This window comes from Dioscorea cayenensis, chromosome 17, assembly GCF_009730915.1.
Source record: "Dioscorea cayenensis subsp. rotundata cultivar TDr96_F1 chromosome 17, TDr96_F1_v2_PseudoChromosome.rev07_lg8_w22 25.fasta, whole genome shotgun sequence".
Lineage (NCBI taxonomy): Eukaryota > Viridiplantae > Streptophyta > Magnoliopsida > Dioscoreales > Dioscoreaceae > Dioscorea > Dioscorea cayenensis.
The window spans coordinates 21,744,256-21,771,906 of NC_052487.1; the positions used below are offsets into that span (position 1 = coordinate 21,744,256).

At 36.1% G+C, this 27,651-nt stretch overlaps 3 protein-coding genes and 1 pseudogene across 3 annotated transcripts; 1 reads left to right on the forward strand and 3 right to left on the reverse strand.

Annotated features, from left to right (window-relative positions):
* Window positions 1–203: 203 nt before the first annotated feature.
* On the forward strand, window positions 204–2,810 carry LOC120280042 (protein YIPF1 homolog). Its single transcript, XM_039286742.1, has 5 exons — window positions 204–390; window positions 485–602; window positions 693–885; window positions 1,755–2,022; window positions 2,417–2,810. Exons 1-5 carry the CDS (start codon window positions 334–336, stop codon window positions 2,621–2,623), a joined length of 843 nt encoding a protein of 280 aa, XP_039142676.1. The 5' UTR covers window positions 204–333; the 3' UTR covers window positions 2,624–2,810.
* A 205-nt stretch (window positions 2,811–3,015) lies between these two features.
* Window positions 3,016–4,759, reverse strand: LOC120280779 (annotated as a pseudogene).
* Window positions 4,760–9,718: 4,959 nt separating this feature from the next.
* On the reverse strand, window positions 9,719–11,472 carry LOC120280014 (UDP-glycosyltransferase 73C3-like). The gene has a single exon (XM_039286714.1). It carries the CDS (start codon window positions 11,334–11,336, stop codon window positions 9,801–9,803), a length of 1,536 nt encoding a protein of 511 aa, XP_039142648.1. The 5' UTR covers window positions 11,337–11,472; the 3' UTR covers window positions 9,719–9,800.
* A 13,114-nt stretch (window positions 11,473–24,586) lies between these two features.
* On the reverse strand, window positions 24,587–26,477 carry LOC120280079 (UDP-glycosyltransferase 73E1-like). Its single transcript, XM_039286809.1, has one exon. It carries the CDS (start codon window positions 26,249–26,251, stop codon window positions 24,731–24,733), a length of 1,521 nt encoding a protein of 506 aa, XP_039142743.1. The 5' UTR covers window positions 26,252–26,477; the 3' UTR covers window positions 24,587–24,730.
* Between the last annotated feature and the right edge of the window lie 1,174 nt (window positions 26,478–27,651).

A 27,651-nucleotide genomic window follows, 5' to 3' on the forward strand; every position in this document is an offset into this window, starting at 1 on the left:
CAGGAACAGGTACAAAACAAAAGAGATAAATTTTTTTTTATTAATTAATTTTTGTGATGTAAATAAAAAAAATTGATATTTACGGTATTTAAGTAAATATAATTTTAACAAGGGGTATATCAGTAAATAGACCTTTAGACAGGCATTCCCTCTAATACACGTGCTACTCACGTGAGTAGCGCAGCTCATACAACCCCGTTTTCTCGAAAAACAGGGTGCCGATCTCGCGGTGTGGTGAGTCTTCATTCCCTCTTCGTCCTCCTCCTCCTCCTCCTCCTCGTCCACCGTTCCCGGCCACCGTTGCTCGCCTCCGGCGGGCTATTCGAAGAGAAGATGATGTCCAGCGGGTATACGTCCATTGACAAACAAAACCTCTCCGGATCCGTGCCGGTATTGATCGATCCTTCTTCTCCTCTGCAGATCTATATATTTCTCTCGAGTTTTGATCCATGAATCCGAAATCTACGATTCTTCTCTCTTGCAGGCAGCCTCAGGCCCTGATCATGTTGTCAATTTCGCCGATTCGAATCTGCAGACCTTCCCGCCATCGGAGACTCAAGGCAAGATCTCCGCAGTCTTCCGTCCTCCCACCGATGCTGATGGTATTGGCTGAGATATTCATCTTGTTTAGGTTTCTCATTGGTGTTCTTTGTTGTTTGTGATTGAGATCTGAAAATTGGGATTTTTTTTAGATACATTCTCGAAGCCGGCGCCTGGGAGTTCGAATCAGTCGCAGCAGCCAACGGGATGGATGCATGCGTTCACTGTTGGTGCTTATCGGCCTTACTTTGATGTGGATACTTCGGATGTATTGGAGAGGATTAGGGATTCCCTGTTTCCGTTCAAGGGGAGTTTCACCGAAAAGACTTCTGACAACCCTGATCTGTATGCATTTTACCTTTTGCAGATTTATGCTTTTATCGTCTTCTTTCGTGATAGATCTAGATTTTGTTTGGATGTTATCATTTTTCGAATGCAGTGATGAACTATTGAAAACCATGTTTGAATACTTGTGAAATTTGCACCATGATTTTATGTAAACCTTGAGGAATAGGATGAGATTTGATTTTAGAAGTAGGAGCTTGAATAATGTAGACATGAATGAGGTTTTTCACGGGCAGGAAGATTGTAATATTTGCTTCCTTCTGGAAGTTCGTCACTGAAATTTTCGTATTCTTTGATTCTGAATTGCAATTGGTTTGACAGATAGAGCTTTTTATGGTTCTTTTTTTTTTTTCTATGCTTATAAGTAATACTGTAATAGAAATTGGATTTTGGGATGAGATTCATGGTCTCAAACAATCAATAAATTTAGTTTCTCTTAGCTGATCTCCCTATATTCCCGTCCTCCATAATTCATAGTAATTGTCCTTTTGATATGTTTTCCAGGGTACTACAACTTTGATTGCAAGTTTGTCTTGTGATGTCTCTTCGAACATTTCATGCTATCTTTTGTTCATGTTTTTGCTTTTGTTTTTAAAGCTGCCGATATGTTTATACAAATAAACAGTAATAGGTGAAACCACCTACTTGTGGATGTATAACTTCTAAAGCTATTCGAGGAGTCTCATTCATGTTTTCGTGCGCTGTATTTAAAAAGCCTAAAATTCACAATTTTTCTGAATGATTAATTTTCCTAGTTGTTCCATAGCATAAGATTGCACTACAATACTTGAAATGATAAATGTGGCTATCACTTGGAACAATGGACTCATGCTCATGTAAAACTTTTTTTTTTTAAATTAATTTTGTAGATATGGACCTTTCTGGATATGCACTACCCTAATATTTGTAGCAGCAGCCATTGGCACATTTGTGACATATTTGGCACACAAGTTACAGAATAAAGACTGGGACTATGATATAAATCTTGTCACCTGGTCTGCTGGGTTGTTCTATGGTTATGTTACTTTGGTTCCCCTTGGCTTATATGTCATTCTCAAGTACTTCTCCGCACCATCTGGGCTTGTTCAACTTTGGTGCCTCTATGGATACTCACTATTTGTGTTCATCCCTGCCTCGGTAAGTTCAACAAGTTTAATGCATGGAATTGGTTTATATGACAATCACAAATTGTTTTGTTTTGCCATATCATTTGTCTTTTTCTGTCAACTATATCATATAATCACTTGCTGAGTGTTTACTGTGGTTTTATTTTGCTCTTGTTTTTTGAGAGGAGCATGTTTTGAAAGTGATTGAATGAGGATGAATGCTATACCCAACTCTACACCTCACATTAGCTGCAGAGAGGTCAAAACTATATAGAATATAGAATTCCTGATTGAAATTCATTTTTGTGCTTCACAAGAATTGTTAAGTTTTTCACCTTACTCTTTTAAACTCAAGCATTTCTGTGGTTAAATTTGATGTTATTTCATCATAACCTGCTTGATCTGAAATTGTTGCAATGTCCCAGTGCCTATCAGTTGTCCCCATCGAAATATTCCGGTGGGTGATCGCAGGGGTTGCAGGGTTCATGTCGGCATGTTTCGTTGCCCTAAATCTGCGTACCCACATCAAATCAGCTGGAGAAAGATGGTTTCTGATTGTGGCTGGAATCTTCTTGTTGCAGTTGGGCCTTGCAGTCATTTTGAAGCTCTACTTTTTCACAATAACAGTATGATGGCAATTACAGAACATAAACCTTTGCACTCAAAACTAGTAAATGTCGATCATCTTGAAGATGGAAATATGATGCATCCTTGTCCTGCTTTCCTTGTACTCATGTTTGCTCACAGATTATTCTAGAATACTTAATGCTAGTAGTCTCTTGAAATTCTTTCATTCATCATACAATAGAACTTTCTTCATGTGCAGTATGATTCTGCTCTGTACTCTATTATATGATAAAGAAACAAGAATAAATCTAATGCTTTAATAAGGGTGTGCACATGATGCTAAAAAGTATTATCTTAACTGTTTTTTGTTTTTTTAAATAGATTCCTCGTGAATGTTTTAGCATTTAATTCTTGTCAACAACGGTGGTCATTTTCCATGTTTAAAAAACTAGCATGACATAAAACGTATTACTGAAAAACAGAAATACAAAGTTCTGGGATACAAAATCAGAATTACAAATTTATTAAGCTTTAGTTTCTTGTACACCCTCGCAAGGTTAATAATGCTTGATGTACTCAACGAGCTTGGTTATGTTCTCATAAGAAGAACCTCCTCCTTCCATAGCCTTAATGGCCTTCTCAATCTCTCTAGCCCTTATCCTCCTCTCCTCAGCCACCTCTCCATCATTCATCAAACTCCTCACAGCCCTCTCCACATCATCCCTCCTTACCGGAATCTCATCCTCACCATAATTAAACACTGGTTTCTTCACTCCAATAGCAATCCCAATCCTCAGGAACTCCACAACCAACCTCTCATTCAAGAACTGGTCTCCAAACTGCGGCCAAGTGATCATTGGCACACCATTTGACGCTGCCTCCAACGTTGAGTTCCATCCACAATGACTAACAAAACCACCAACAGACTTATGCGAGAGTATCACAGCTTGTGGGGCCATCCCTTGATAACAAAACTCCTCAAACTCATCCTCCGCTCAAACCCTTCCAACCACTCCTCAACCTTCGGACACTTCTCTGCATCCTTAATAACCCAGATGAAAGGAACTTCAGAAGCCTCAAGTCCTGAGCCAATCTCCAATATCTGTCCCACGTTCATTTGTGTCAAACTCCCAAAACTGACATAAAGCACAGAATTTTCCTCCATAGAATCAAGCCAACATAACAACTTCTCTTGATCCACTGCAGTCTTGTTCCCTCTCACAATCCTGGCACTCAAATCATCAACCTTATCATATAAACACAATGGCCCAACAGTCCAAACATCCTTTCCAACCACCACCTTATAAGCCTCCACAAACATAGGTTCAACATCATCAAAAGTGTTCATGACCACCCCATCAGCAGTCTCCTCTCCCTGCAAAACCTTCTCACGTAACTTCTCAAAACCCGGCGCGTTTGACCAACCTGGTGCATGCGTTCTACAAACCTTAAAACTCTGACCAAAAACATCATCATCATCATAATCAGTCAAACCAGGCACAGTAATTTCCTCAAACTCATCAGTAACAGTCTCATAAATCTTATGCAGCTGAAAAACATAACTACAATAGATAAAAGCACAAGAAGGGCCATGAAAGACAAGGCGACGAATGTTGAGTGAACGTGCTACGTTTGCTGTCCACGGGTTCCACATGTCGTTGATCATGCAGGTCGGACGGGGGACGAGATTTTTGAGGCGTTGTTCGAACGGAAGGGCAAGGAGTTGGATAGCTTGCAAGAAATTCAACTGAAGGTCTTTGGAAGGGACAAGGTCTAAGTTTTCACAGCCGAGGGGGAGGCCAGCTTCGGCGCAGGGAAAAGGGAGCTCGATAAAGTTTATAGGGAGGTTGGACTCGTGCACTCGGACTATGATCGGTTTGATGCGCGACGCGTTCACTGGAGTTGTGATGAAGGTGACGAGCACGCCGCGCTCGGCCAGTAGCCGTGCCATGTCAAGCATGGGGATTATGTGTCCTTGTGCCATTAATGGAACTAGAACAACATGAGAAGGTGTTGTTAGTAGTAGTGTTGTTGATGTTGTAGTCATTGATGGTGGTTGTTTGTTTGGTCATGGCAGTGGAGATGGATGAGAGAGCTTTGGGAAGGACCAAGGGGATGTGTGTGGAGATGAACAACTTGACATGGGGACGCAAAGGAGACAAGATGATCAAACTCTAGTTTGTTAGGCAGTTGGAGTGAGTCAGGATATACTTTGGCAGATAGCTACCAAGAACGGATGGTGCTGGATTATAATGATGAATGACAGCCTTTGCTTACATGGATGTGTTTTTATTTTTTCATGTGATTTAAATAAAAATAAAAGAATAATGAAACTTATATTTAATGCAAAATTACAAAAAATTCCAGACTCTGGGAAGGCCAAACTTGAGAAGTTCCTCCCTATGATGATTAAAACGAACCTCAATTTTGTGAGACTCGAAAGGGGACTTATCACGCCTTAAACGCCCTCGGCTCGATCTCGAGGCCGACAATGCGTCGACACCCATGGTCGAGACTCTAGAGGCGAGTGCGCCTCAAAACCCGATTCTCGAAAAGCGGTGAGCTATTATACTTAGAGGTCTGGCGGGCGTGCGGCCCGAGCCAGACGGCCCAAGACGAAGTTGGGCTGTGCACGGCTCGGCACGGCCACCATGATGCCAGGGCTGTGTCAGCACGGCCCATATCTCCGGGGCTGCCGTGCCACACTCAGTGGCCCGCGGGCCGGCACGCCTGCGCCCACGCTGGGCCCAAGCGCTGAGCTGGGCCAGCCCAGCAGACGGCCCGCCACTAGCTTGCAGGCCGGCCCATGACGACCCGGCCCGCTTTTTATTTTTTTGTATTTGTTTTCCCCAACTAATTTAAATATTGGAAAAATCGACATTTGTAGCCTTTTAACCCGTATTGATGAAGAAATAGATTAATCGAATGAAGTTTGAGTTTTAGTAATTTTCTAAATTGCTTTCGAAGTTTGTAATTTTCTAAATTGTTTCGAAGTTTGTAATTTTCTAAGTTGTCCTCATAGTTTTTAAATAAATGGCAATTTTTTTCCTATATCTATTTGTAATTTATTTTTAGTTTATCTCTATTTTTTCTATGTAATTTTATTTTCTAATATTATGTTAAATTTAAAAAAGTTTATCTTTTTTGTATTCATGTAAATTAAAATTTTTTGCATATTTTTTAATTATTTTTTCTATAGTCTTTATGTGTTGTATATTTTTTACAATCAAGAAACTTATATTTTATGATATTTAGATTTTTTTAAAAATTCCATATTTTTAGTATTTTTAAAGTATTTTTTACAATTTTTACAATATTTTTAAAGAATTTAAATAATTTAATATTAAAAAGCGGGTCACGGCCGGCCTGCCTAGCCCACTGGCTCGGGCCGTGCTCTGGGTCAGGGCGACCCCTTTCATGGGACGGTAGGGCTGCGGCACGATCATGAAGTCAGGGCCGGGCCCGGCCCTGAGCAGTCGCATGCTCTGGGCCCGAGCTGTCGGGCCGGGCCGGCCCATCTTGCACCTCTAATTATACTCCTGATCTGAAAAAAAAAATTAAACAACAGATTATGAGCTTGATAGCCTAGTAAGCACCCACTAAAAAAATATAGGGATCATTTACAAAAAAATCATAAATTATCAAAATCAAAATCAGAAATCGAATTTATTTCAAATACACACAGATGTCAAAACCAAGTATATAGGTCCCCCAAACAATTATTGGCAAACTAAAATAACAGGATTCATATATTTACCCTCAGTGACCCGTGTCAGAATTATCAGAACTAATATTTTTACCCTCGGTGACCTGAGCCAGAATTACCAGAAACCGTTATTTTTCACCGACGGAAAGTGGTGGAAAACTATAGTTTCTATATTAGAGTACATGTCGACACAGTTAGTGTTTAACCCCAATGAAAGGGTTATTGCAAAGTTAGTTTGGGAACTATGAGTACTGTGTCAAAATATTTCATGTCTACAAAATAATAAATTATCAAAATTTATATTGGGCAAAATGCAAGTTATATGCAATCACGTGATCCCATTTTTATCATATCAAAATAAACCAGTTATTTTAATCCAAACATGAAATAATTTAAAAATAATATTAATGATAATTAATCAGAAATTAACTAAAAGATATCTGAAATTCAGAATTGAAGTAATACATAGTTAGATAATATGTCTAAACTTTAAAACTTAAATAATCTGAATTTAAATACATATTCAAACAGATAATTCTAATCCAAAATAAAATATCACTAATTCGAAATTTCAAATAATTTATAGAAATTTCAAAAATAATAATAAATAAATAATTCAAAACATAAATTAAAATAATCAGTATTTTTTTTCTCAAAAATTTCAAAAGTTAACAAAATTAGAACTTTCAAGTATATACATATAATAGAATTTATATATGGATACTTACCTGATTAACGTCCAAAAATACTCCCAAACCTTACACCTTTGGCATGTCCTATATTTGGGAAGAGATCCTATTAGCTTTCAATAACAAAATCAAGGCTAACAGGCAATGGTATTAAAAAAAGATTTTTAGAAGGGTACAAATGCAAAAAGTTCAAACTATTATTCTACACTCCCAAACATTGATTATTGCGAAGGTACAATAGCAATTACCCACTTTAAAAGCCATATCAATAATTCTAACATGATCAATGAGTACTAAAACCCTCATAACTTCATATACACTTTTCCAAATCACAAATTTCAAAATTCTGGGAAAAATAGACACATAATACTATGACATATCAGAAATTCACACAACTTAGAGTATTACACAATTTATAACATTCAATTGAATCTTCAACTATTTCTGCAGGCTTTTAATTTAGACGTATCCCTTTCAAATATGAATATCTCTCAAAACTTCTAAAGTAATAATTTTTGCGTGCATTCAGATAACTCAGTAATGCATCACTTTCTTATTTTATGCTATACCAGATACAACATCTAAGACCATGAGAAACACCAAACAAACTTCAGATTCTGCACAGTAATATCATTGGGCACAACTACACTAATAATGATATAACTTTTAAACTACTCATAAAAAAAATCTAAATTTTTAAAGGTATCTAGAAAACATCAAACTCTATAATTTTGTTATATTACTCTTCTCCAAATTCCATGTACAAGACCATCAAATTGTCTAAGAAGTCTTTATGTTTTCTGCAGAAATATTATTGAGCACACCTATAGAAATCTGATAATATCTCACAATTTACATGGCTAAAAATTATGAAATTTTGCAGTGTCAAAGTTAAAATCGCCTTCTATAACTTTTTGTATATAAATCTAAATCTAAATCAGAAACTACAACCATGAAATTAATCAAAACCTGTTCAAGGGCAGCACAAAAAATCCTATCCGCGTCACCTGCATCTAAAACTTATAATTTACAGGATACTTATGTAAAAATTTTGAAATTTTGTAGGTACTTAGATAACGTCAATCTCTACAAGTTTCTTATTCTACTATCCTCTCAATTTGGCCTCTAAGACCTCTAAAATTGAAGAGAGGTTTCTGCTGTGCTAAAAGGAATTTCTTAATTTTATACTCAAATAAATCCAATCCTTAAAATAAGAAGGAAAAGACAAAAAAAAAAAACCTTACCTCAACTACTCGCAATCAAGCACCAATAGAGGTGAGTTCCTCGACTTCGTCGCCAGATTCACGTTGAACCAAGAAGAGATGCTAGATCTCACTTTTTCTTAAACGACACTACCAAAACATGAGGAGGCGAAGAGTTTGGGGCTGTCAAAAAAGACGTAGGTAGGGTTTTGAATAAAAAGTAACTGAAAAGTTACAATAAAAGAAAAAAAAATCTAAGTTTAAAACTAGCGGCTAGGATCTAATCAAGGAGTGGGTCCACAAGACTAATTTTTTTTATGTTATTTTTTTTGTTGTAATTATTTTTAGTTGTTCACACGGTTAGTTTGTGCTATAAAAACTAACAAGCTTAGCAATGCAAAAAGAATTGGATTAAAGTCATTTCACAGGTTTTAATTTTAATAATATACTTTATAAATGATTTAAAAATCTTAAATAACTTCTTAAACTAAGTGAGACTTAATTTAATCCCTAACAAGTAACATAAATAATACCGAAATACTTGATACGGCACATTTGGGAGTTTATGTTAAAATAAATTAGTCACTTAATAATTTATTTATAAATAAGAAAAAAAATCAACCGAGCTATCTATGTAAATAACATTTTCTCCTTCCCACACTCGGCCATAATCAACACATAAAAGTGTCATTTGCCTTATTTTATAATTATATATATATATAAAATAAATAAATCATAAATTTATTAAAATTATTTTACAGCACGAAAATATTTTTTTAAAGAAATGAGTAAAAACACAAATTTTTTAAAGATTAGAACAACTGATCAGTACAGAAAAAGACTGCGAGATAATAACAGCAGATAAAAAACTAAAGAACAAACAAATTATACACTGCTGGTGGAAAATGATAGAGAATGAGACGGTGAAAAAACAAAAACAGAGGAAGAGGCTCTCCTTTCTACGGGAGCCAATAGTCCAGGATGCATCACTAAAAGCCAAAAGGTAATGAAGAGGGTAAGTATAGAGAGGGAGCCGAGCACCCTGGTTTTCAGCCTATCATTCCTTGAATAGTTCACTGGCGGTTCAAAGGCCCATCTTGAAAATAAACTGGACGTATATATATGCTCCATGTTATGCAGCTTGGTGTAGCTTTTGAACTGCTTCAATTATTTTGACTTGAGACTCATACTTGGTGTTGCTTCTTCTAATCCAACTCCAACATGCCAATAACAGTATGACAGCGATTACACAACATCAACCTTGGGTCTCAAAACCAGTCACATGTAGATCATCTCGAATATGGAAATATAATGCATCTTTTGTCCTGTTTTTGGTTGTACTCAATATGTTGGCCAACAGATTATCCTGGAACATGTGCGCTTACCCCACCACACAGTCAAGAAATTCTTTTCATTCATCATTAATTTAATAGAACCATCTTGGTGTGCAGTATAAATATATATATGCACTCTATCTAATAATGGATCAACTGTGGAGCGTATATATGTGTTAAAAATGTATGGTCTAATTAAGTTATTTTTCCATTTATAAAAAAACAAGCATGACATATAACATATTGCTGAAAAATAGAAATACAAAGTTCTGAGATGCAAAATATATTAGAAATACATATATACAAATTTATTAAACTTGAGTCCCTTGCACATCCTTGCCAGGTTCATGCTTGATGTACTCAACGAGCCTAGTTATATTCTCGTAAGAAGAGCCACCTTCTTCCATGGCCTTAATAGCCTTTTTTTTAATCTCTATAGCTCTTATCCTCCTCTCCTCAGCCTCCTCTCCATCACCCATCAAACTCCTCACAGCCCTCTCCACATCATCCTTCTTAACTGGAATCTCATCCTTACCATAATAAAACGCTGGCTTCTTCACTCCAATAGCAATCCCAATCCTCAACAACTCCACAACTAACCTCCCATTCAAGAACTGGTCTGCAAACTGCGGCCAAGTGATCATTGGCACACCATTTGAGACTGCCTCCAACGTTGAGTTCCACCCACAATGACTAACAAAACCACCAACGGACTTATGTGAAAGTATCGCTGCTTGTGGGGCCCATCCATTGATAACAAAACTCCTCAAACTCATCCTCTGCTCAAATCCTTTCAACCACTCCTCAACCTCCGGAGACTTCTCCACATCCTTAATAACCCAAAGTAAGGGAACCCCAGAAGCCTCAAGTCCTGACCCAATCTCCAATATCTGTCCCACATTCATCCGTGTCAGACTCCCAAAACTAACATAAAGCACAGACCTTTCCTCCATAGATTCAAGCCAACCGAACAACTTCTCTGGATCCACTGCAGCCTTATTCCCTCTCTCAATCCTAGCACAAAAATCATCCTTATCATATAAACACAATGGCCCAACAGTCCAAACATCCTTTCCAATCACCTTCTTGTAAGCCTCCACAAACATAGGCTCAACATCATGGAAAGTGTTCATGACCACCCCATCAGTAGTCTCCTCTGCATGCAAAATCTCATCACGCAACTTCTCAAAACCCGGCGCGTTAAACCACCCTGGTGCGTGCAATTTGCATACCTTAAAACTCTGACCAACAACATCATCATCATTATCAGCCAAACCAGGCACTGAAATTTCCTCAAACTCATCAGTAACAGTCTCATAAATCTTATGCTGCTGACAAACATAACTACAATAGATGTAAATGCAAGAAGGGCCATGAAAGACGAGGCGGCGAATGTTGAGTGAACGTGCGACGTTTGCGGCCCACGGGTTGCTCATGTCGTTGATCATGCAGGTCGGGCGGGGGACGAGATCTTTGAGGCGTTGCTCGATAGAGTGATCAAAGAGTCGGATGGCGTCGAAGAAGTTCACAACGAGGTCTTTAGAAGGGAGGAGGTCACAGTTTTCGCAGCCGAGGGGAAGGCCAGCTTCGGCGCAGGGGAAAGGGAGCTCGATGAAGTTTATATGAAGGTTGGACTCGTGCATGCGGGCTATGATCGGTTTGATGCGCGACGCGTTCACTGGGGTTGTGATGAAGGTGACGAGCACCCCGCGCTCAGCCAGCAGCCGTGCCATGTCAAGCATCGGGATTATGTGTCCTTGTGCCATTAGTGGCACTATAACAACATGAGGAGGTGTTGTAGTAGTGTTGTTGTTGAAGCCATTGATGATGGTTGTTTGTTTGGTCATGGTTGCGGAGACGGACGGGAGAGTTTGGCAAGGATCACGGTTGTGTGTGGAGATGATCGAACTGGGTTTTATGGGGAGAAGGGCGAAGGGTGGCTTGGGCTTCACGGTACTTGAAATGGTGACGCGACGACAACTAGTCAACCCAACTTTATTTTTATTTTTATTTTCGTTGAGAAAGACCCCACTTATTTGTTTGGGAGCCCGAGTGAGTTGGCCCATTTTTTTGAAAGGTTTTCCCTTTTGAGCAAAAAGAGAAAAAAAGTAACTAAAAACAAACAACAACAACAGAAAAACAAAGGAAAAAAAAATTGATACTCAAAAGGAAGAGCTTCCTCGTCTTCTTGAATTTCTGCAGCTAAGGACCCACTCCAAGTTCCGGCGGAATCAACTCAAAAGTTGAAGAGCTTCCTCGTCTTCTTGAATACTGAGCCTGAGGGAAATTCCAACGACATGGAGTAGTCTTCGTCCTGATCTAGCCGAAGTTTTTTGGCAGTCTGAGTAGACCTTTGTCGCCTCCTAGTGGACTCTTTCGTCTCAACTGTGTTTGCCTCTTTTTTTGTTTTTTTTCATTTCCTGTTAAGAGTTTATTACCTCTGGTGGCGAATTCTCCTCTTTGGTTTCTTAGTCTATTGTTGCAAGTTTCATTTATGTTGTTTTTGTTGTACTTGTTGTTCTTATTTTCAATAAATTTGTGGTTTATCCACTTTAATAATAAAAACAACAAATACAACAAAACAACAATTAAAAGTGGAGATTTCTCCGAGCACATAAGTCTTCAAGCCAATTTGGGTTGTCCAATCCACAGAAATAAAGAGAGAGCTGCTGGTTGAGTCTTCCATGATTATCTAATTCATCTGCAATACTATTGTCTTCTCTTGGGATGGTTCCATCGGTTGTTTTAAAGGTTGGATCCCAAGATTAAATCTCTAGGCAATGTAAGGATAAAGCTTCTGAACCAGTTGGGCAACACCTGGGTGGTCACAATATATTTTGTCTGGGTTCTATCCTTTGTCTTTGCAAATTTGAGGGGCTTGAACAGTAGCATCAATCTTAGCGCTCACCGAAGAAGAATGACCAGCTCCCATTAATCGAACGAGTAAAATTAAACCAGAGTTAGATATGATTATAAAACCAAGACAGGGTCTAGTAGTTGTAGGGTGCCATGAAGCATCTGTGAAGACATGAATATAATCTAAGTAAGGGGCCGTTTGGTTAGCAGTAATGATATATTACCATGTAATGAGATTACCAGTGGTAATGAGATCGGGAATATTATATGCCCAGGAATGTTGTGGTAATTTATAATAACCATGTTTGGTTGGAAACTCATATTATATAGTAATCAACTTGGTAATGTTCTAAATTCCCCAAAATACCCTTGTGTCTACCAATTTTGTGCACATTTACATTTAAAGTAAATAAAATTTTGAATAAAAAAAATTAAAAATTTTGAAGTTCAACATATTCCCAAAATAATGTTATTCAAATTTAATTTTTTTATCCAACGAATAAAGTATGAAAATTATTATTTTTAAACAAAGAGCATATTTGTCCAAAAAATATTTCAGATTACCACCTACTTGGTAATCCAATATAGCCAGCTATTTTGGTGGTAATGGGATTACCAAATTTTTTGATAATCTTCCAAAGTTGGTAATTACAGATTACCATCAATATTACCACCGTGACTAATTCAAATGTGGTAATCTGAAAAGATTACCACGTAACAGGTGGTAATGTTTTCACATTACCACGAACCAAACGGTCCCTTAAAGCTTTAGTGAATTCCCTGTAGATTTTCCTCGATGCTCTGAAAAAATCAACACAGTAAGCTTCAACTTTAGAAGTAATAGAATCAAGCCTGTTTTTTTTTTTTTTAAGATAAAATTGCATCTCTTTGTCCAAATAATCCAAGCCACAATAGCAATAAGAGCTTTAGCCTAAGAGCCCCTACACTTGAGTTAAAATTGTAAGTCAACCACTTTCCAGTGTGAAGAAAATTTGTATCACTAGGCTTGCACTTCCTAATAAGATACTAAGCTATTTCTTCTTCCAATCCACAGAAGGGACAAAGAACAAAAGGCCCAATATTTAAAGAGTAGAGTAAAGCCCCCGTGGTTAACTTTCCATGAGCTAATTTCCAGATGAAGGTCTTGATATGAGGCATAACACAGTTTCCAAATGGAGTTCCAACCTTTCAAAGACTCAAAATCACTACCATTGTAGTTCATAAAGTCATAAACAGAAGCTGAAATGGTAGTCTTAAGTGTGGAAGGGGCCCAAACCCAAAGGCTATCATCAGCAGAATCAATTTTGATATTATTTATCCTCTCCAAATCTAAGTTTTTTTACAAAAAAAGAATTTTTAGAGAAGTAGAGTGAAAATCATTGCCGTCAAGAGGATCATTGAAATGCAAATCTTCAAAAGAAAGATCCATGTTTAGAATGGTAAGTTTATGGGTGATAGGGAGATCCATAATCCAAGGATCTTTCAACCAGTCCAAACAAGAGGGATTGGCAGAAAGAATTTTAAAGTTAGGTATGAGGAAATTAGCTTAATTGCAAATTGATTTAAAAATCCAAAAAGAGCGATAAGGTTTATCTTTAGTCCAAGGATTCCAAAATTTGTACTTGTCTTTGAAAATATTAATCCAAATTTTGTTTTCAGAGTTAAAAATAGGAAAAATATTTTTAGCCATAAGGGAGTGTTTGACATATCTGAGATTTTTAATTCCTAGCTCTCCCTTTGTTTTATTAAGTGTAGTAAGTGTCCAACTAGCCGAGTGGAAGCTACTACTATTGCCATTTCTCCCCTAGAGAAAATCCCGAGCAAGTTTAGAAATAACATCCAAAATGGTATTGGGCGGATTCATAACAAAACGAAGATAATTTAGGATTGCAAAAATAGTGCTGTTGAGGAGGACAATGCAGCCGGTAGTTGAAATGGAAGAATGGTTCGAGGAGTGAATAACAGACTTAATTCTTTTGGGAAGGAAATTTAGCTGGCTAACTAAGAGTCTTCTAGGAGAAATGGGAGCACCAAGACAGGTGAACGGAACTGACTTAACTTGATGCCCAAAATCTTGGAAATGAGTTTAGAAACCTTTCTATTACACCAAGAGGGAAGAAAAATAGCATATTTAAGGAGGTTTGGCTTTTAACCTGTAAGCTTTTGATAAATATTAAGGCAAAGATGGCAGTTTCTAGCGGTTTTCAATTCCTAGAAGCCGTAGTGATTAGGATGAGATCATCAACGAATATCAAATGGTTGAAGTCTCTAGGAAGATTTGAATTAAAACCAGGAACTAGATTAAGAGACAGCTTTATTCAAAATAGCATAGAGAGTTTGGGAGGTCAGATGAAAGAACAAAGGGGAGAGTGGATCTCCCTGTTTGACTCCCCTCCTATTGTGAATCTAGGAGGAATGGTGGTCATTAAGAATACAAGAAAAGGAGGCAAAGGACAGAGAAACATGGATCCATTCTATCCAACGCTCAAGGAAATGCATTCTCCGAAGGGTAGCAAGAATAGCTAGCCACTAGATTGTGTCAAAAACTTTCTCGACATCAGTTTTTAAAATCATCCTAGGGATGACAGAGGAATCAAATTCCAAGCTATGAGATATTTTCTGGGCAGCGATTATGTTATCATAATCGCCACGCACCGGGATAAACCCTTTTTGCTCAGGATCCACTAGCTTATAAATCACAAATGGTAAACAGTTGGCCAAAATTTTTGCAATAACTTTTTAAAAGACATTACAGAGCGAAATCGGACAAAAATCCGTAACAGAAATTGAATTATCTTTTTTAGGAATCAAAAGCAACATATGTTCTACCACAGGAAACATGAATCTTAGCAGTGTAAAAAAAAATGATCACCAATTAGATTCCAATAAAACATATAAAATTCCACATAAAAACCATCGGGGCCAGAACTTTTCCTTGAGCCAATAAAACAAATTTCGGAAACCACAAGGGTCTTTTTTGTACTTTTTCTTTGAAGGTTTAGAAAGGAATTTCTAGTTTATCATTTCCGAATTTAGATGATAAAAAAATAAAAAAAGGTTATGCAGCAACTTTTGATTTGAGAGAATACAATCTATGTAATTGTTTCATTGAATCTTTATATATTTTTTTTGAAAAGGTGGATAAACCACATATATTAAACTGGAGAAAGTACAAAAATCACCACAATACTAGTGGAAGACAAACGAAAACCCACTAGCTGTGGATCAACAACTACAAAAACACAAAAAAGGTGACTGAAAAGGCTCCACTAAGTAGCTCCAAGAGACCCTCTAGCTTGTGCCGTGATCAATAACCTCCTCGGAAGATGGCAGTTTAGCAATCTCCTTCGCACAAGAGCCTAAAAACTCCAAGCTTCACCAAACAATCGACATAGACTTCTCAACCTTCTCTTTAAGACCATCGGACATCTGCTGAGAACCAGGATAAAAACATACGATTAATCTTTAGAAATAGAATGTGAACAGGCACCACAATATGTGTGGTTTTATTAAATTTTAAAGAATATCTCCGTGGCCATGTAAAGAATTTATTTAGGATTAAAATTATTAAAAATATTTGAAAGGCTTTAGATCTGTTTCAAAATTAGTATTTTGGCATTGACCGATCTCAATAATCTTTTTAAATATATTTTTTTAAAGTGGGATAAACCACTTTTAAAGACCATTCTATTTTTTTTTTCTTTAAAGATATTCGTATTTGATTTTATAGTCTTCTAGAGATGGGGACGATGCCGGTTTTCTAGATTCCAGTGCTAACTGATGGCGTATGTTTTGTCAACAATGGCTGCCTGAATATTTGCCAGTCAAGAATGTAGGGACCACTTTGGTGGTGGACGTTCTTTTATATTTATTTGGAAATAGAGTACCAACATAAGCACATGCAAAGAGATTCAAGACTTTTTTTTGTTTTGAAAATTTTTTGCTAACCTCGTAAAGAAAAAAATTAAATGGGAAAAGTTCATTTTGCATTGAATTAATTTTATAACACATGAAAAGTTCATTTTGCTCCCTTTTTTATGTTGTATTTTTTTTAAAATGTACTTTACCATTGGTGACTTTTGTATTTCTTTTTTCTTTTAATTATGCAAAAAAAATACCGATAATCACTCATAAAAGATATAAAAATAATGTAAATCGAACCAAAGAGAGAGGTTGCCCTTTGTAAATGGTGATAAAAGATTCTCTTCTAGTTAAGGGCACCATTTGCATTAAATCATCAAATTTCATTACCATCACAAGGGAGATTGTGGGGAACTTAATTCTCTCCCTTGAAATAAATGTAAGTTTTTTAAATAGTTATCTTTTCATTGGCCACTAGCCTTTAATTTCTTCTTTAAATGATCCCCATTATTAAGGATGGATTCTTCTACATCCCATTACTGTCATAATAACGATGCTCCGATGGACTTATGGCTAGAACTCTTCTTCTTGGCTACCTCTTTCCCATTAACTTCCATAGGTGGCGTATACTTCATGCCTTCTTTATTTGTTCAACACTATCACTTTCCTTCTGCTACCCCTCAATGATTTGCTTGCGGCCTTCTACGTATCTTTTTCTATTGACTCACATCAATTTTTTTTTTTGAATAAAGTAGATAAACCACTAATTTATTAATAAAGAAGGGAACAAAGTAGTACAACAGGAAAGATCGCAAACAAGAAAAGTCTAGAAGAAAATAACATACTGAAATCCTCACCATGGATGAAGAAAACAGTGAGCAAAAGTAAAACAGAAAGAAAGAGAAAATGAGATAAGCTGGGACGGCGAAGTCAACCATCTGGGGACACAGGCCTGCCCAGCTACAAGGATAGGAGGACTACTCCTGATCAGTAGTGTGGACCGAATCGCCGATGAAATCAGTGGGTCTAGTGCCCAGGAAGTTGAGGGAGCGCTTGATCCTCTGATCATGGACCATTGGGAGTAATTGAAACTTTTCGGGTTTATTTTTTTTACTGTTTTTTAAATACAGGTAGCTGAAATCATAGCTATGTGACTCTTTTTGGAAGAGCAACTGTCCATTGAATTATCAAACTTTTTAATTAGCTTGCATTACATAATAAAATCCTCACCTTAAAAAAATAATAATAAATCTTGCTAAGAGATATTACAATAGTTTGCTAATTAACCTATATGCTTTGTTTTTTGAACATAGAATTAGTACATCATTTGTTCAAATGCCTTTATGCTTGCCAAATTAGGAATCTCTTCATTTCCATTTTCACCGTCCCTATATATTTGCTCCTCTTTACGAAGCTTGGCATTCATGGAGGTAGTAATATCATATTAGCCAGGGACTTCCTGATTTAGACTATTATTTAGAGTATTTGGCTTGAACTCAATGTCCATGTTTTTGAGCTTAATTATTTCCCACATTTAATATTGATTATTATTAGGTTTGATTAAATATTCCTTCTTTGATTCTTTGCAGCCCTCGATATAGAGAAACGAACTGAAGGACTCCACTGCTATTGTTAAACATAGTCTCTAAACATATAATTAAACCTGGATTAAGAATATTGGTTATAACTTGTGAGCCCCACCCCTTAATTAAATCTTAGCCGTTACTTTTATTTTTAATCTTAACCATTGATTTTGTTTTTAGTTTTGAAACCGTAGCTGTCTCTTCACCTCCTTCGGATTTAGATTGCCATTTAGAGAAAAAAAGAGAGAGCTTGCCTCATCTCTTTTTCTCCCTATTTGCGGGTGGTGTTGACGACGAGGACAAGGGAAGGGTCTCATCGTCAGGGTTTTGTTTCACTGTTATTATTGAGATAAGGTTCTGATTTATTTTTTTGATACTCTTTCTTATGATTGTCGTGGCATGATACTAGTTAGGGTTCGAGTTTGGTGAGGATGTTGATTTGATTTAATTTGAGGATAAGATTCAAAAATTCATATTAGCATAGCATATACTCCTCTTTGATGTTAGATGTCTTAGAGGGCGAATTTGGAGGAGAGTCGAATAAGAAACTTGTAGAGTTCGATGTTGGATAAATATCTGCAGAATTTCTGAACTTTTACATGAGTATCCTATAAATTATAAGTTTTAGACGCATGTGACGCGGATAGGATTTTTGTACAACCCTTGAACAGCTTTTTTAATTAATTTCATGATTATAAGTTTTGAATTAGATTTAGATTTATATAAGAAAGTTATATATGATGGTTTTATCTTTGACTCTGCCAAATTTTAGAATTTTTAGCAATGTAATTTGTGAGATATAATCAGATTTCTATAGCGGTGTTCAATGGCATTTCTGCAGGAAGCATGAATTTTGATCAGAAAATTTGAGGATCTTAGATGTTGAATCAGGGCTCATGTTTAATAAGGAAGTTGTTCAATTTCGAGTTAATTATATGCTCCTAAAGTTTAATCTTATTTGAAGTTATACGTTGTGAGATATATTTTATTAAAAAGGGCATGTCTGAAATTGTTGGTTTACATATTTATGATTTTTAAAAGTGATTGCTTAAATTCTGTAGATCTTAAATCATTATGAGATTTGGATATATAAAAAGGCATGTCTGAAATTGTTGGTTTATATATTTATGATTTTTAAAAGTGATTGCTTAAATTTTGTAGATCTTAAATCATTATGAGATTTGGATATATTATAGTTGTAGATGTCTAGTTTTTGTAGAAGATTGAAATTTTTTATTTGTGTTAGAATTTGCAAAGCTATGTTGATTTCAATCTTAAGGTTCGTAGGGGAATTGGTTATTAGTCTTGATCTTGGTGGTTTTGTTAATGTCTTGAATATGTTTTTCCATTCGTGTGAATTTTAGAATTTGATTTACTTGAAATTCTGATGGGTTATTCCCAAATATAAGACTTTCCAAGAAAACTCGATTGGTGAAAGAATTCGAAATCTGGTCGTTAATTAGGTAAGTATCCCTCATATAAATCCTATTAAATGTATATACTAAAAAATTCTAGTCTTTTTGAATTTCTAAAATTTTCGAGAAAAATGCTTATTATTTCAAATTATATTTTGAATTACTTATTTATATATTATTTGAAATTCGTATGTAAGTATTTAGTTTTGGAAATGAATTGGAATTATTTTTATCTGAAAATGGGATCATCAAATTTATGTATTCTGTTTTGATAAATGTTTGGACATTACATATTTTGACATAACAACTTCTAGTCCCCAACTAACTTTACAATAACACTGTCATTGGGAGTTAAACATTGACCGTGTCGACATGTATCTGTGAAATAGAAACCATAGTTTCCCACCGTTCTGTCGGTGAAGAATAACGGATTTTGATAATTCTGTCTCAGGTCACTGAGGGTAAACTTATGACCTCTGATATTTTGACTCGGGTCACTGAGGGTAAACATATGACCTCTGACATTTTGTTTTGGCAATAGTTATTTGTTGGACATATATGCTTGACTTTTGATCAGTTATGTTTTATTGAAAAACTTAACTTCTAAATTTTATTCTGATAAACTTGTATTTTATTATATTTGTATGAGTTTTGAAATTTTGAAACTTTTATGATCCTGATATTTTTTAGTGGGTACTTACTACGCTGTTAAGCTCATAATTTGTTGTTTAATTTTTTTTTTTCAGATCAGGAGTTTAATAGCTCACTGCATTGAGAATTGGGTTTTGAGGCCTTACACGCCTATTGAGTCTTGGCCTTGTAGGTGTGCGGCCGTTTGTCGGCCCACCAGGTTTGGCGAGCCGGGTTCGGGGTGTGACATAACTCCACTTGGATGGTGTCAATGTAGATGGTTGATTTCTCATAACAATCATTTCTTAAGAGCTAACATCAGTTTGACATTTATCTTTATCTTGTTTTTTTTTTGTTTTTTAAATATTTTTATCTTTTTATGTATGCGTTCTTTTTTTCCGAATGGTGTTTCTGTTTCTCATTTGTTGAGTAATGTGCCGCCATCTTAATTAGTTAACTAGTTAATTGTGACTACTCGAAGCTTTAAAATATAATATAAAAGGAAAGTTTTGCTTTCTTTGATAATTTGATACTTGTGGTTTAAGTTGTAACACTTTAGTACACTGTAATCTAAACCATATGCAAAAAAGTGCTAAAACGCTTAACTTTTTAATTTAATTCTGAATTTATCTTTTTGCCTTTATTTACATTGTTGAAACGCCTTTTCTAATTACGAATCATTCAAGTCTACCTTCAATTATAACTTTAATGGTTTTTAAATACTATGCAAATAGCTGGATTTGATTGGTTTTTATTAATACATGTTTTAGTAATGTAAATAAGGGTAAAAAAAAGTAAATTTATATCCATTTTTATGCCATGTCATTAAGATTTAACCGAGTTAAGCGTTTTGGTATTTTTTTTTTGTACAAACGGTTTAGACGACAGAGTACTAAAGTGTTATAACTCAAACTACAAGCCCTGTATTGATAAGTAGACAAACCAGAAGGTACTTTAGTAAAATTTCCTTAATATAAGGTACATGTGTTTAAAAATTATGAGGGGTATTTGTACTTTCCTTTTTTTCCGAAAATCTTAAGGTGTGGAGATGTGTTGCTTTCTATGTAATTAAATGCTGAGAAATAATAATGAATGTTTTGGAGATGTAAGCTGAAAATTCGTGGTTTATCCACTTTATTCAAAAAAAATATTGTTTCTCCTTTTCAGATCCCTTGTGTTTTTCATCCTGCAGAAATAATTAGTGCTTCTCCCAATTGGAGGCTACCTTTTTGGATATATAATACAAGGAAGGAGCCACTACATCTTTATATTTAGCAAACTACAATTTATCATCTAATTTCAGCTTCTATTGCTTGTGTTGTCTCACATTAAGAGAATCAACTAGTGTTTAAGTAAAACATGAAGAATTAGTTGAAAAAGGTGGATAAACCATTATATTAATAAAAGTAACAACCAACCACTAGATGTGGTAAGGATACAAGGTACCAGACCAAAAGAAACAACAAGAGATCAACAACAAAACAAAACAGAAAGAGGAACAACGGCCCTCCTCAAGGCCATCAGCAACTAAACACCTATCTTACGACCGCATCGTGAACCTCTTCAGTAGACTGGGTCGCACCCCAAACCTCATCGCTGGACCCCAAGAACTTCAAGCTCTTCCGAACAGAGGTGATGTCATCATCGAAATTCTCACGTACTCTGTCCTCGACTGAAGATAACCAAGATAAAATCATCCGATCAATTTTGAATAAAATACAGTGCACATGAACAAAATTAGTTGAATGAAAGAAGTTAATTTGTTTTACTGCATAATATTGCCTAGTTCCCAAATTGCTCCTTGGTTTGTGATTGATCCCTGGCACTTATGTTACTAATTTTTTTAATAAATTATGATTTATCTATTTTATTTAAGAAGAGAAGAATAAAGGTATGATATTGTTTCAATGTATTGTTTATATTATGTGACACAATCTAGTAGAGGATGAATTCTTTATAAAATAATTTAGACTTAGGAGGGTCAGTTACACCATTCTACGATAATGTCTTCCTCACACTGGCCGGCAAGGATGACGTTAAGGAGGTGTGCAGGATGGGAGAGTCGACCTTATGTCAAAGCACAAGGTTTGCACCATCTCTATTGCACTATGGTCGGTGGCGATCAATTCTATTTGAAGGCGACAAGCTTCGGGAATGGATCCAAATATGGAAGTAACTAATGGAACCTCCTCTTGCATGGTTGGTGCTGACAAATGGTTGTCCAGGTCTATGGTATGCAGGGCAAACTTAGTAATAATGGGTCATAAGCAAAACTATATATATTATTATTATTAAATAATAAATTACATAATAGAAAGTTATGGACGGACTACAGAGCTTATGTAATTTAATATTATTATAAATTAATTAAACAAGATAGGTTTCATATTTAAGTAAAAACAATTAAGATTTTTATCAATATGATTATAGGAATAAAATAATAATAAATAAAAATTTAAAATATAATTTTTTTTTACAAAAATCATGAATTGGGGAGGCCAAGAGGCCTTCATATTTTAGAAAACAACAGTAAAGTTTTTTCAGTTTATATGGATTCGTGGTTGATATAATAATAAATGAAAACTTTAAATATAAATTTTAAAATTTTAAAAAAATTAATGAATTATATATACTAGCCCGAAAAATCATATGGATTTTAATTGTTTATGTCTAGGACCGACCGTTATGGTATTGTTAGGAAAAGGGTTGTGGCGTCCTAAGAAAAAGGGCACACATAAATCTTTGCCCAACCAATCTTAGACTCGTACAATTTTACCACAATATGATTTTTTTTAATAAAATGAATAAATCAATAATTTATTAAAATAAAAATGACTAGTACAAAGAAAAAAAACAACAAACAAGAAATAAACGGAAACCAGAGAGGATGGGTGGTATATTAAAAAAATTTGAATGCTTCAAATAAATGAAAATTTGGGAGTCTTGGACTCGGTAGAATTTTTTTTTTATTTGAAAAGGTGGATAAACCACTTCAATTAAAAATAAAGACCTTCAACAACTTCGAGGTCACAGAAACAACCACAAGAAGGGAGAAACAACCCAAAAGAAAAGAAAGAAAAGAAAAAAGTCTAAAAGTTGGGCGAAGAGACGGTCCTCTCCCCTCTAAAACAAGGAGACTAGCCCGCGCTTTAACCCTGCAATTCCTCAGTATGTGGGGTCCCACCAAACTCCTCCACAAGAGGTCCCAAAAACTCAAAGCTCCGCCTGATGGTCGAGTTAGAATCTTCTAGCTTCACCTTAAAACTCTCTGTAGCTGCTAAGTACCAAGATAAAAAATTTGAATGTTTCAAATAAATGAAAATTTGGGAGTCTTAGACTCGGTAGAATTACAACATCAATCTTTTATAAATTAGATGCAAAATTTGGGAGTCTTAGACTCAGTGATTTAAATAAAAATAAAAGAATAATGAAACTTATATTTAATGCAAAATTACCTAAAATTACCTAAAATTCCAGACTCTAAGAAGGCCAAACTTGAGAAGTTCCTCCCAATGATGATTAAAAGGAACCTCAATTTTGTGAGACTCGAGAGAAGACTTTTTTTTTTTTTTCCATTATGTTGTTTTTTTTAATTATTTTTTGTTTTTTTGACACACTTATAGCTTGTGCTATAAAAACTAACAAGCTTAGCTATGCAAAAATAATTGGATTAAAGTCATTTTATAGGTTGTTCTCCCGTCACTTTTTTTGTGGGGTTTTGTTTTTTTTTTTTTTTCTTTTTTATTGCATGTGGTTAATCCACTTTATTCAAAAAAAAAAAAAAAATCATTTCACAGATTTTAATTTTAATAATATTTTTTATAAATGATTTAAAAATTTTAAATATCTTCTTAAACTAAGTGAGATTTAATTTAATCCCCTAACAAGTAACATAAGTAACATCGAAATATCTGATATGACACATTTGGGAGTTTATGTTAAAATAAATTACACTTAATAATTTATTTATAAATAAGAAAAAAATCAACCGAGCTATCTATGTAAACAACACTTTCTCCTTCCCACACTCGGCCATAATCAACACATAAATTTATCATTTGCCTTATTTTATGAATTTATATATATATAAAAAATAAATAAATCATAAATTTATTAAAATTATTTTACAGCACGAAAATATTTTTTTAAAGAAATGAGTAAAAACACAAATGTTTTAAAGATTAGAACAACTGATCAGTACAGAAAAAGACTGCAAGATAATAACAGCAGATAAAAAAACTAAAGAACAAACAAATTATACACTGCTGGTGGAAAATGATAGAGAATGAGACGGTGAAAAAAACAAAAACAGAGGAAGAGGCTCTCCTTTCTACGGGAGCCAATAGTCCAGGATGCATCACTAAAAGCCAAAAGGTAATGAAGAGGGTAAGTATAGAGAGGGAGCCGAGCACCCTGGTTTTCAGCATATCATTCCTTGAATAGTTCACTGGCGGTTCAAAGGCCCATCTTGAAAATAAACTGGACGTATATATATGCTCCATGTTATGCAGCTTGGTGTAGCTTTTGAACTGCTTCAATTATTTTGACTCGAATATGGAAATATAATGCATCTTTGTCCTGTTTTGGTTGTACTCATATGTTGGCCAACAGATTATCCTGGAACATGTGCGCTTACCCCACCACACCGTCAAGAAATTCTTTCATTCATCATTAATTTAATAGAACCATCTTGGTGTGCAGTATAAATATATATGCACTCTATCTAATAATGGATCAACTGTGGAGCGTATATATGTGTTAAAATGTATGGTCTAATTAAGTTATTTTCCATTTATAAAAACAAGCATGACATATAACATATTGCTGAAAAATAGAAATACAAAGTTCTGAGATGCAAAATATATTAGAAATACATATATACAAATTTATTAAACTTTAAACTTGAGTCCCTTGCACATCCTTGCCAGGTTCATGCTTGATGTACTCAACGAGCCTAGTTATATTCTTGTAAGAAGAGCCACCTTCTTCCATGGCCTTAATAGCCTTTTTTTTAATCTCTATAGCTCTTATCCTCCTCTCCTCAGCCTCCTCTCCATCACCCATCAAACTCCTCCTCACAGCCCTCTCCACATCATCCTTCTTAACTGGAATCTCATCCTTACCATAATAAAACGCTGGCTTCTTCACTCCAATAGCAATCCCAATCCTCAACAACTCCACAACTAACCTCCCATTCAAGAACTGGTCTGCAAACTGCGGCCAAGTGATCATTGGCACACCATTTGAGATTGCCTCCAACGTTGAGTTCCACCCACAATGACTAACAAAACCACCAACAGACTTGTGTGAGAGTATCGCTGCTTGTGGGGCCCATCCCTTGATAACAAAGCTCCTCAAACTCATCCTCTGCTCAAATCCTTTCAACCACTCCTCAACCTCCGGAGACTTCTCCACATCCTTAATAACCCAAAGCAAGGGAACCCCAGAAGCCTCAAGTCCTGACCCAATCTCCAATATCTGTCCCACATTCATCCGTGTCAGACTCCCAAAACTAACATAAAGCACAGACCTTTCCTCCATAGAATCAAGCCAACCGAACAACTTCTCTGAATCCACTGCAGCCTTGTTCCCTCTCTCAATCCTAGCACTCAAATCATCCTTGTCATACAAACACAGTGGCCCAACAGTCCAAACATCCTTTCCAATCACCTTCTTATATGCCTCCACAAACATAGGCTCAACATCATGGAAAGTGTTCATGACCACCCCATCAGTAGTCTCCTCTGCATGCAAAATCTCATCACGAAACTTCTCAAAACCCGGCGCGTTTAACCACCCTGGTGCGTGCAATTTGCATACCTTAAAACTCTGACCAACAACATCATCATCATCATTATCAGCCAAACCAGGCACTGAAATTTCCTCAAACTCATCAGTAACAGTCTCATAAATCTTATGCTGCTGAAAAACATAACTACAATAGATGTAAACGCAAGAAGGGCCATGAAAGATAAGGGTCCGAATGTTAAGTGAACGTGCGACGTTTGCGGCCCACGGGTTGCTCATATCATTGATCATACAGGTCGGACGGGGGACGAGATCTTTGAGGCTTTGTTCGAGCGGGTGGGCGAAGAGTTGGATGGCTTGGAAGAAGTTCACAAATAGATCAATGGAGGGGACGAGGTCGAAGTTTTCACAGCCGATGGGGAGGCCGGCTTCGGCGCAGGGGAAAGGGATCTCGATGAAGTTTATAGGGAGTTTGGACTCGTGCACGCGGGCTATGATGGGTTTGATGCGCGACGCGTTCACTGGTGTTGTGATGAAGGTGACGTGCACGCCACGCTGGGCCAACAACCGTGCCATGTCAAGCATGGGGATTGTGTGTCCTTGTGCCATTAGTGGAACTAGAACAACATGAGGAGGTGCAGTAGTAGTGTTGTTATTGGAGTCATACATGATTGTAGTAATTTATTTGGTAATGGTTTCCGCTGACGGATGGAAGAGTTTGGCAAGGATCAAGAATGTGTGTGTGTGTGTGTGTGTGTGTGTGGAGATGATCTGGGTTTTAATGTTTTATGGGGTAATTAAGGGCAAAGGAAGGCCAGGGCTTCACAGAACTAGAAAATTGAAATGGATGACCAGACTTTTCTTTCCTTGAATGTAAGAGTTACAGGAAGAAGCAAAGTACACCACTCAAAAAAAAAAACCTTTATCCACCTTTTTTTTAAAAAAAATAATAAAAATAAATTGTGAGAGTTACTTGGAGAAGTGCTCATACGGAGCCTGAAATTGAAATGGATGACAAGACTTATCTTTGTTTGAATGTGAGAATTAGTTGGCGAAGTGCTGGCATGGCCGGCGCTTGATTGCCGAATTGGCGTACTTTGCCGACGCATCCATGTGTTTTATACTTATTAGTGGAATATGCTGAGGAGAGTCTAGTCTATGACCGCTTATTCTGGAACCACTTGGATTTGTTTAATTACATTAGTAATGCTACTGGAATATGCAGTTGTTTTTTTCTTCTTGTTCAGTGGTTCTTGGGTGTTTAACTCTTTCTTTATTCCAATTTTTAAAGCCAGTTGGTCCAGTTTAGAAAAGTCAAAAGACGGCACTCCCATATATATTAAATTAAAAAAAGGGTGAATAATGATTTTACAATACTGTAGAAATTAGTTATTACGTGGGGTGACATCAGCTATAAGTGAAGGATATCTTTTATGATTAGATGTGTCTTTTAATTTGGGGTCCATAATATCAAATTAGATGTGCCTTTCAATTTTCTCCGTAATATCAAATTATTATTACCTTTTTGATAAAAGTGGATAAACCACAATTTCATTAAAAATTAGGTATAGGCAAAGAACACGGGCCTCGGATCCACCAAAGATAGGGATAGAAACAAAACAAAGTCACCAGAAAACAACCAAACTGAGAGCCCCCCACAGGACAGGGGCATCTCTCAAACAAACAACAGAGCTAAACTTCTCCCGTTGGAGAGATATGCTCCGGAGGGACATCGAGCTCCACCTCCTCAGTCGACAAGAATTCCAGGCTCCTCTTGATTTTCTTCATGGGCTCCTCCAGCTTTAATCTTTTAGTTTCAGGAACTGCATTAAACCACATATGGAGCATGTGAACAATTTTCGCAATAATAGCATCATGTGAAGCACAAGAAGAAGAGAAAATGCGGGCATTTCTTTCAAGCCAAATGTTCCAAGTAATGGCTCTAATCAAGAGATCCCAGAAGGTGGATATCGGCCTCTTAAAGTTTTTCCTCCAATTCCCCCACAGGTCTTTCATGGATGAAGGGTTCGAACGGACATCAAAAAGTTGTCCAAAGAAACCCCACACAC

Bases quoted from the DNA above. Each gene is read 5' to 3' on its own strand.
- LOC120280042 (XM_039286742.1), top strand. From the start codon at position 334: ATGATGTCCAGCGGGTATACGTCCATTGACAAACAAAACCTCTCCGGA. The intron at 603-692 runs GTATTGGCTGAG...GATTTTTTTTAG, and splicing joins TCCTCCCACCGATGCTGATG to ATACATTCTCGAAGCCGGCG. The intron at 886-1,754 runs GTATGCATTTTA...TTAATTTTGTAG, and splicing joins ACTTCTGACAACCCTGATCT to ATATGGACCTTTCTGGATAT.
- LOC120280014 (XM_039286714.1), bottom strand. From the start codon at position 11,336: ATGACCAAACAAACAACCATCATCAATGGCTTCAACAACAACACTACT.
- LOC120280079 (XM_039286809.1), bottom strand. From the start codon at position 26,251: ATGTATGACTCCAATAACAACACTACTACTGCACCTCCTCATGTTGTT.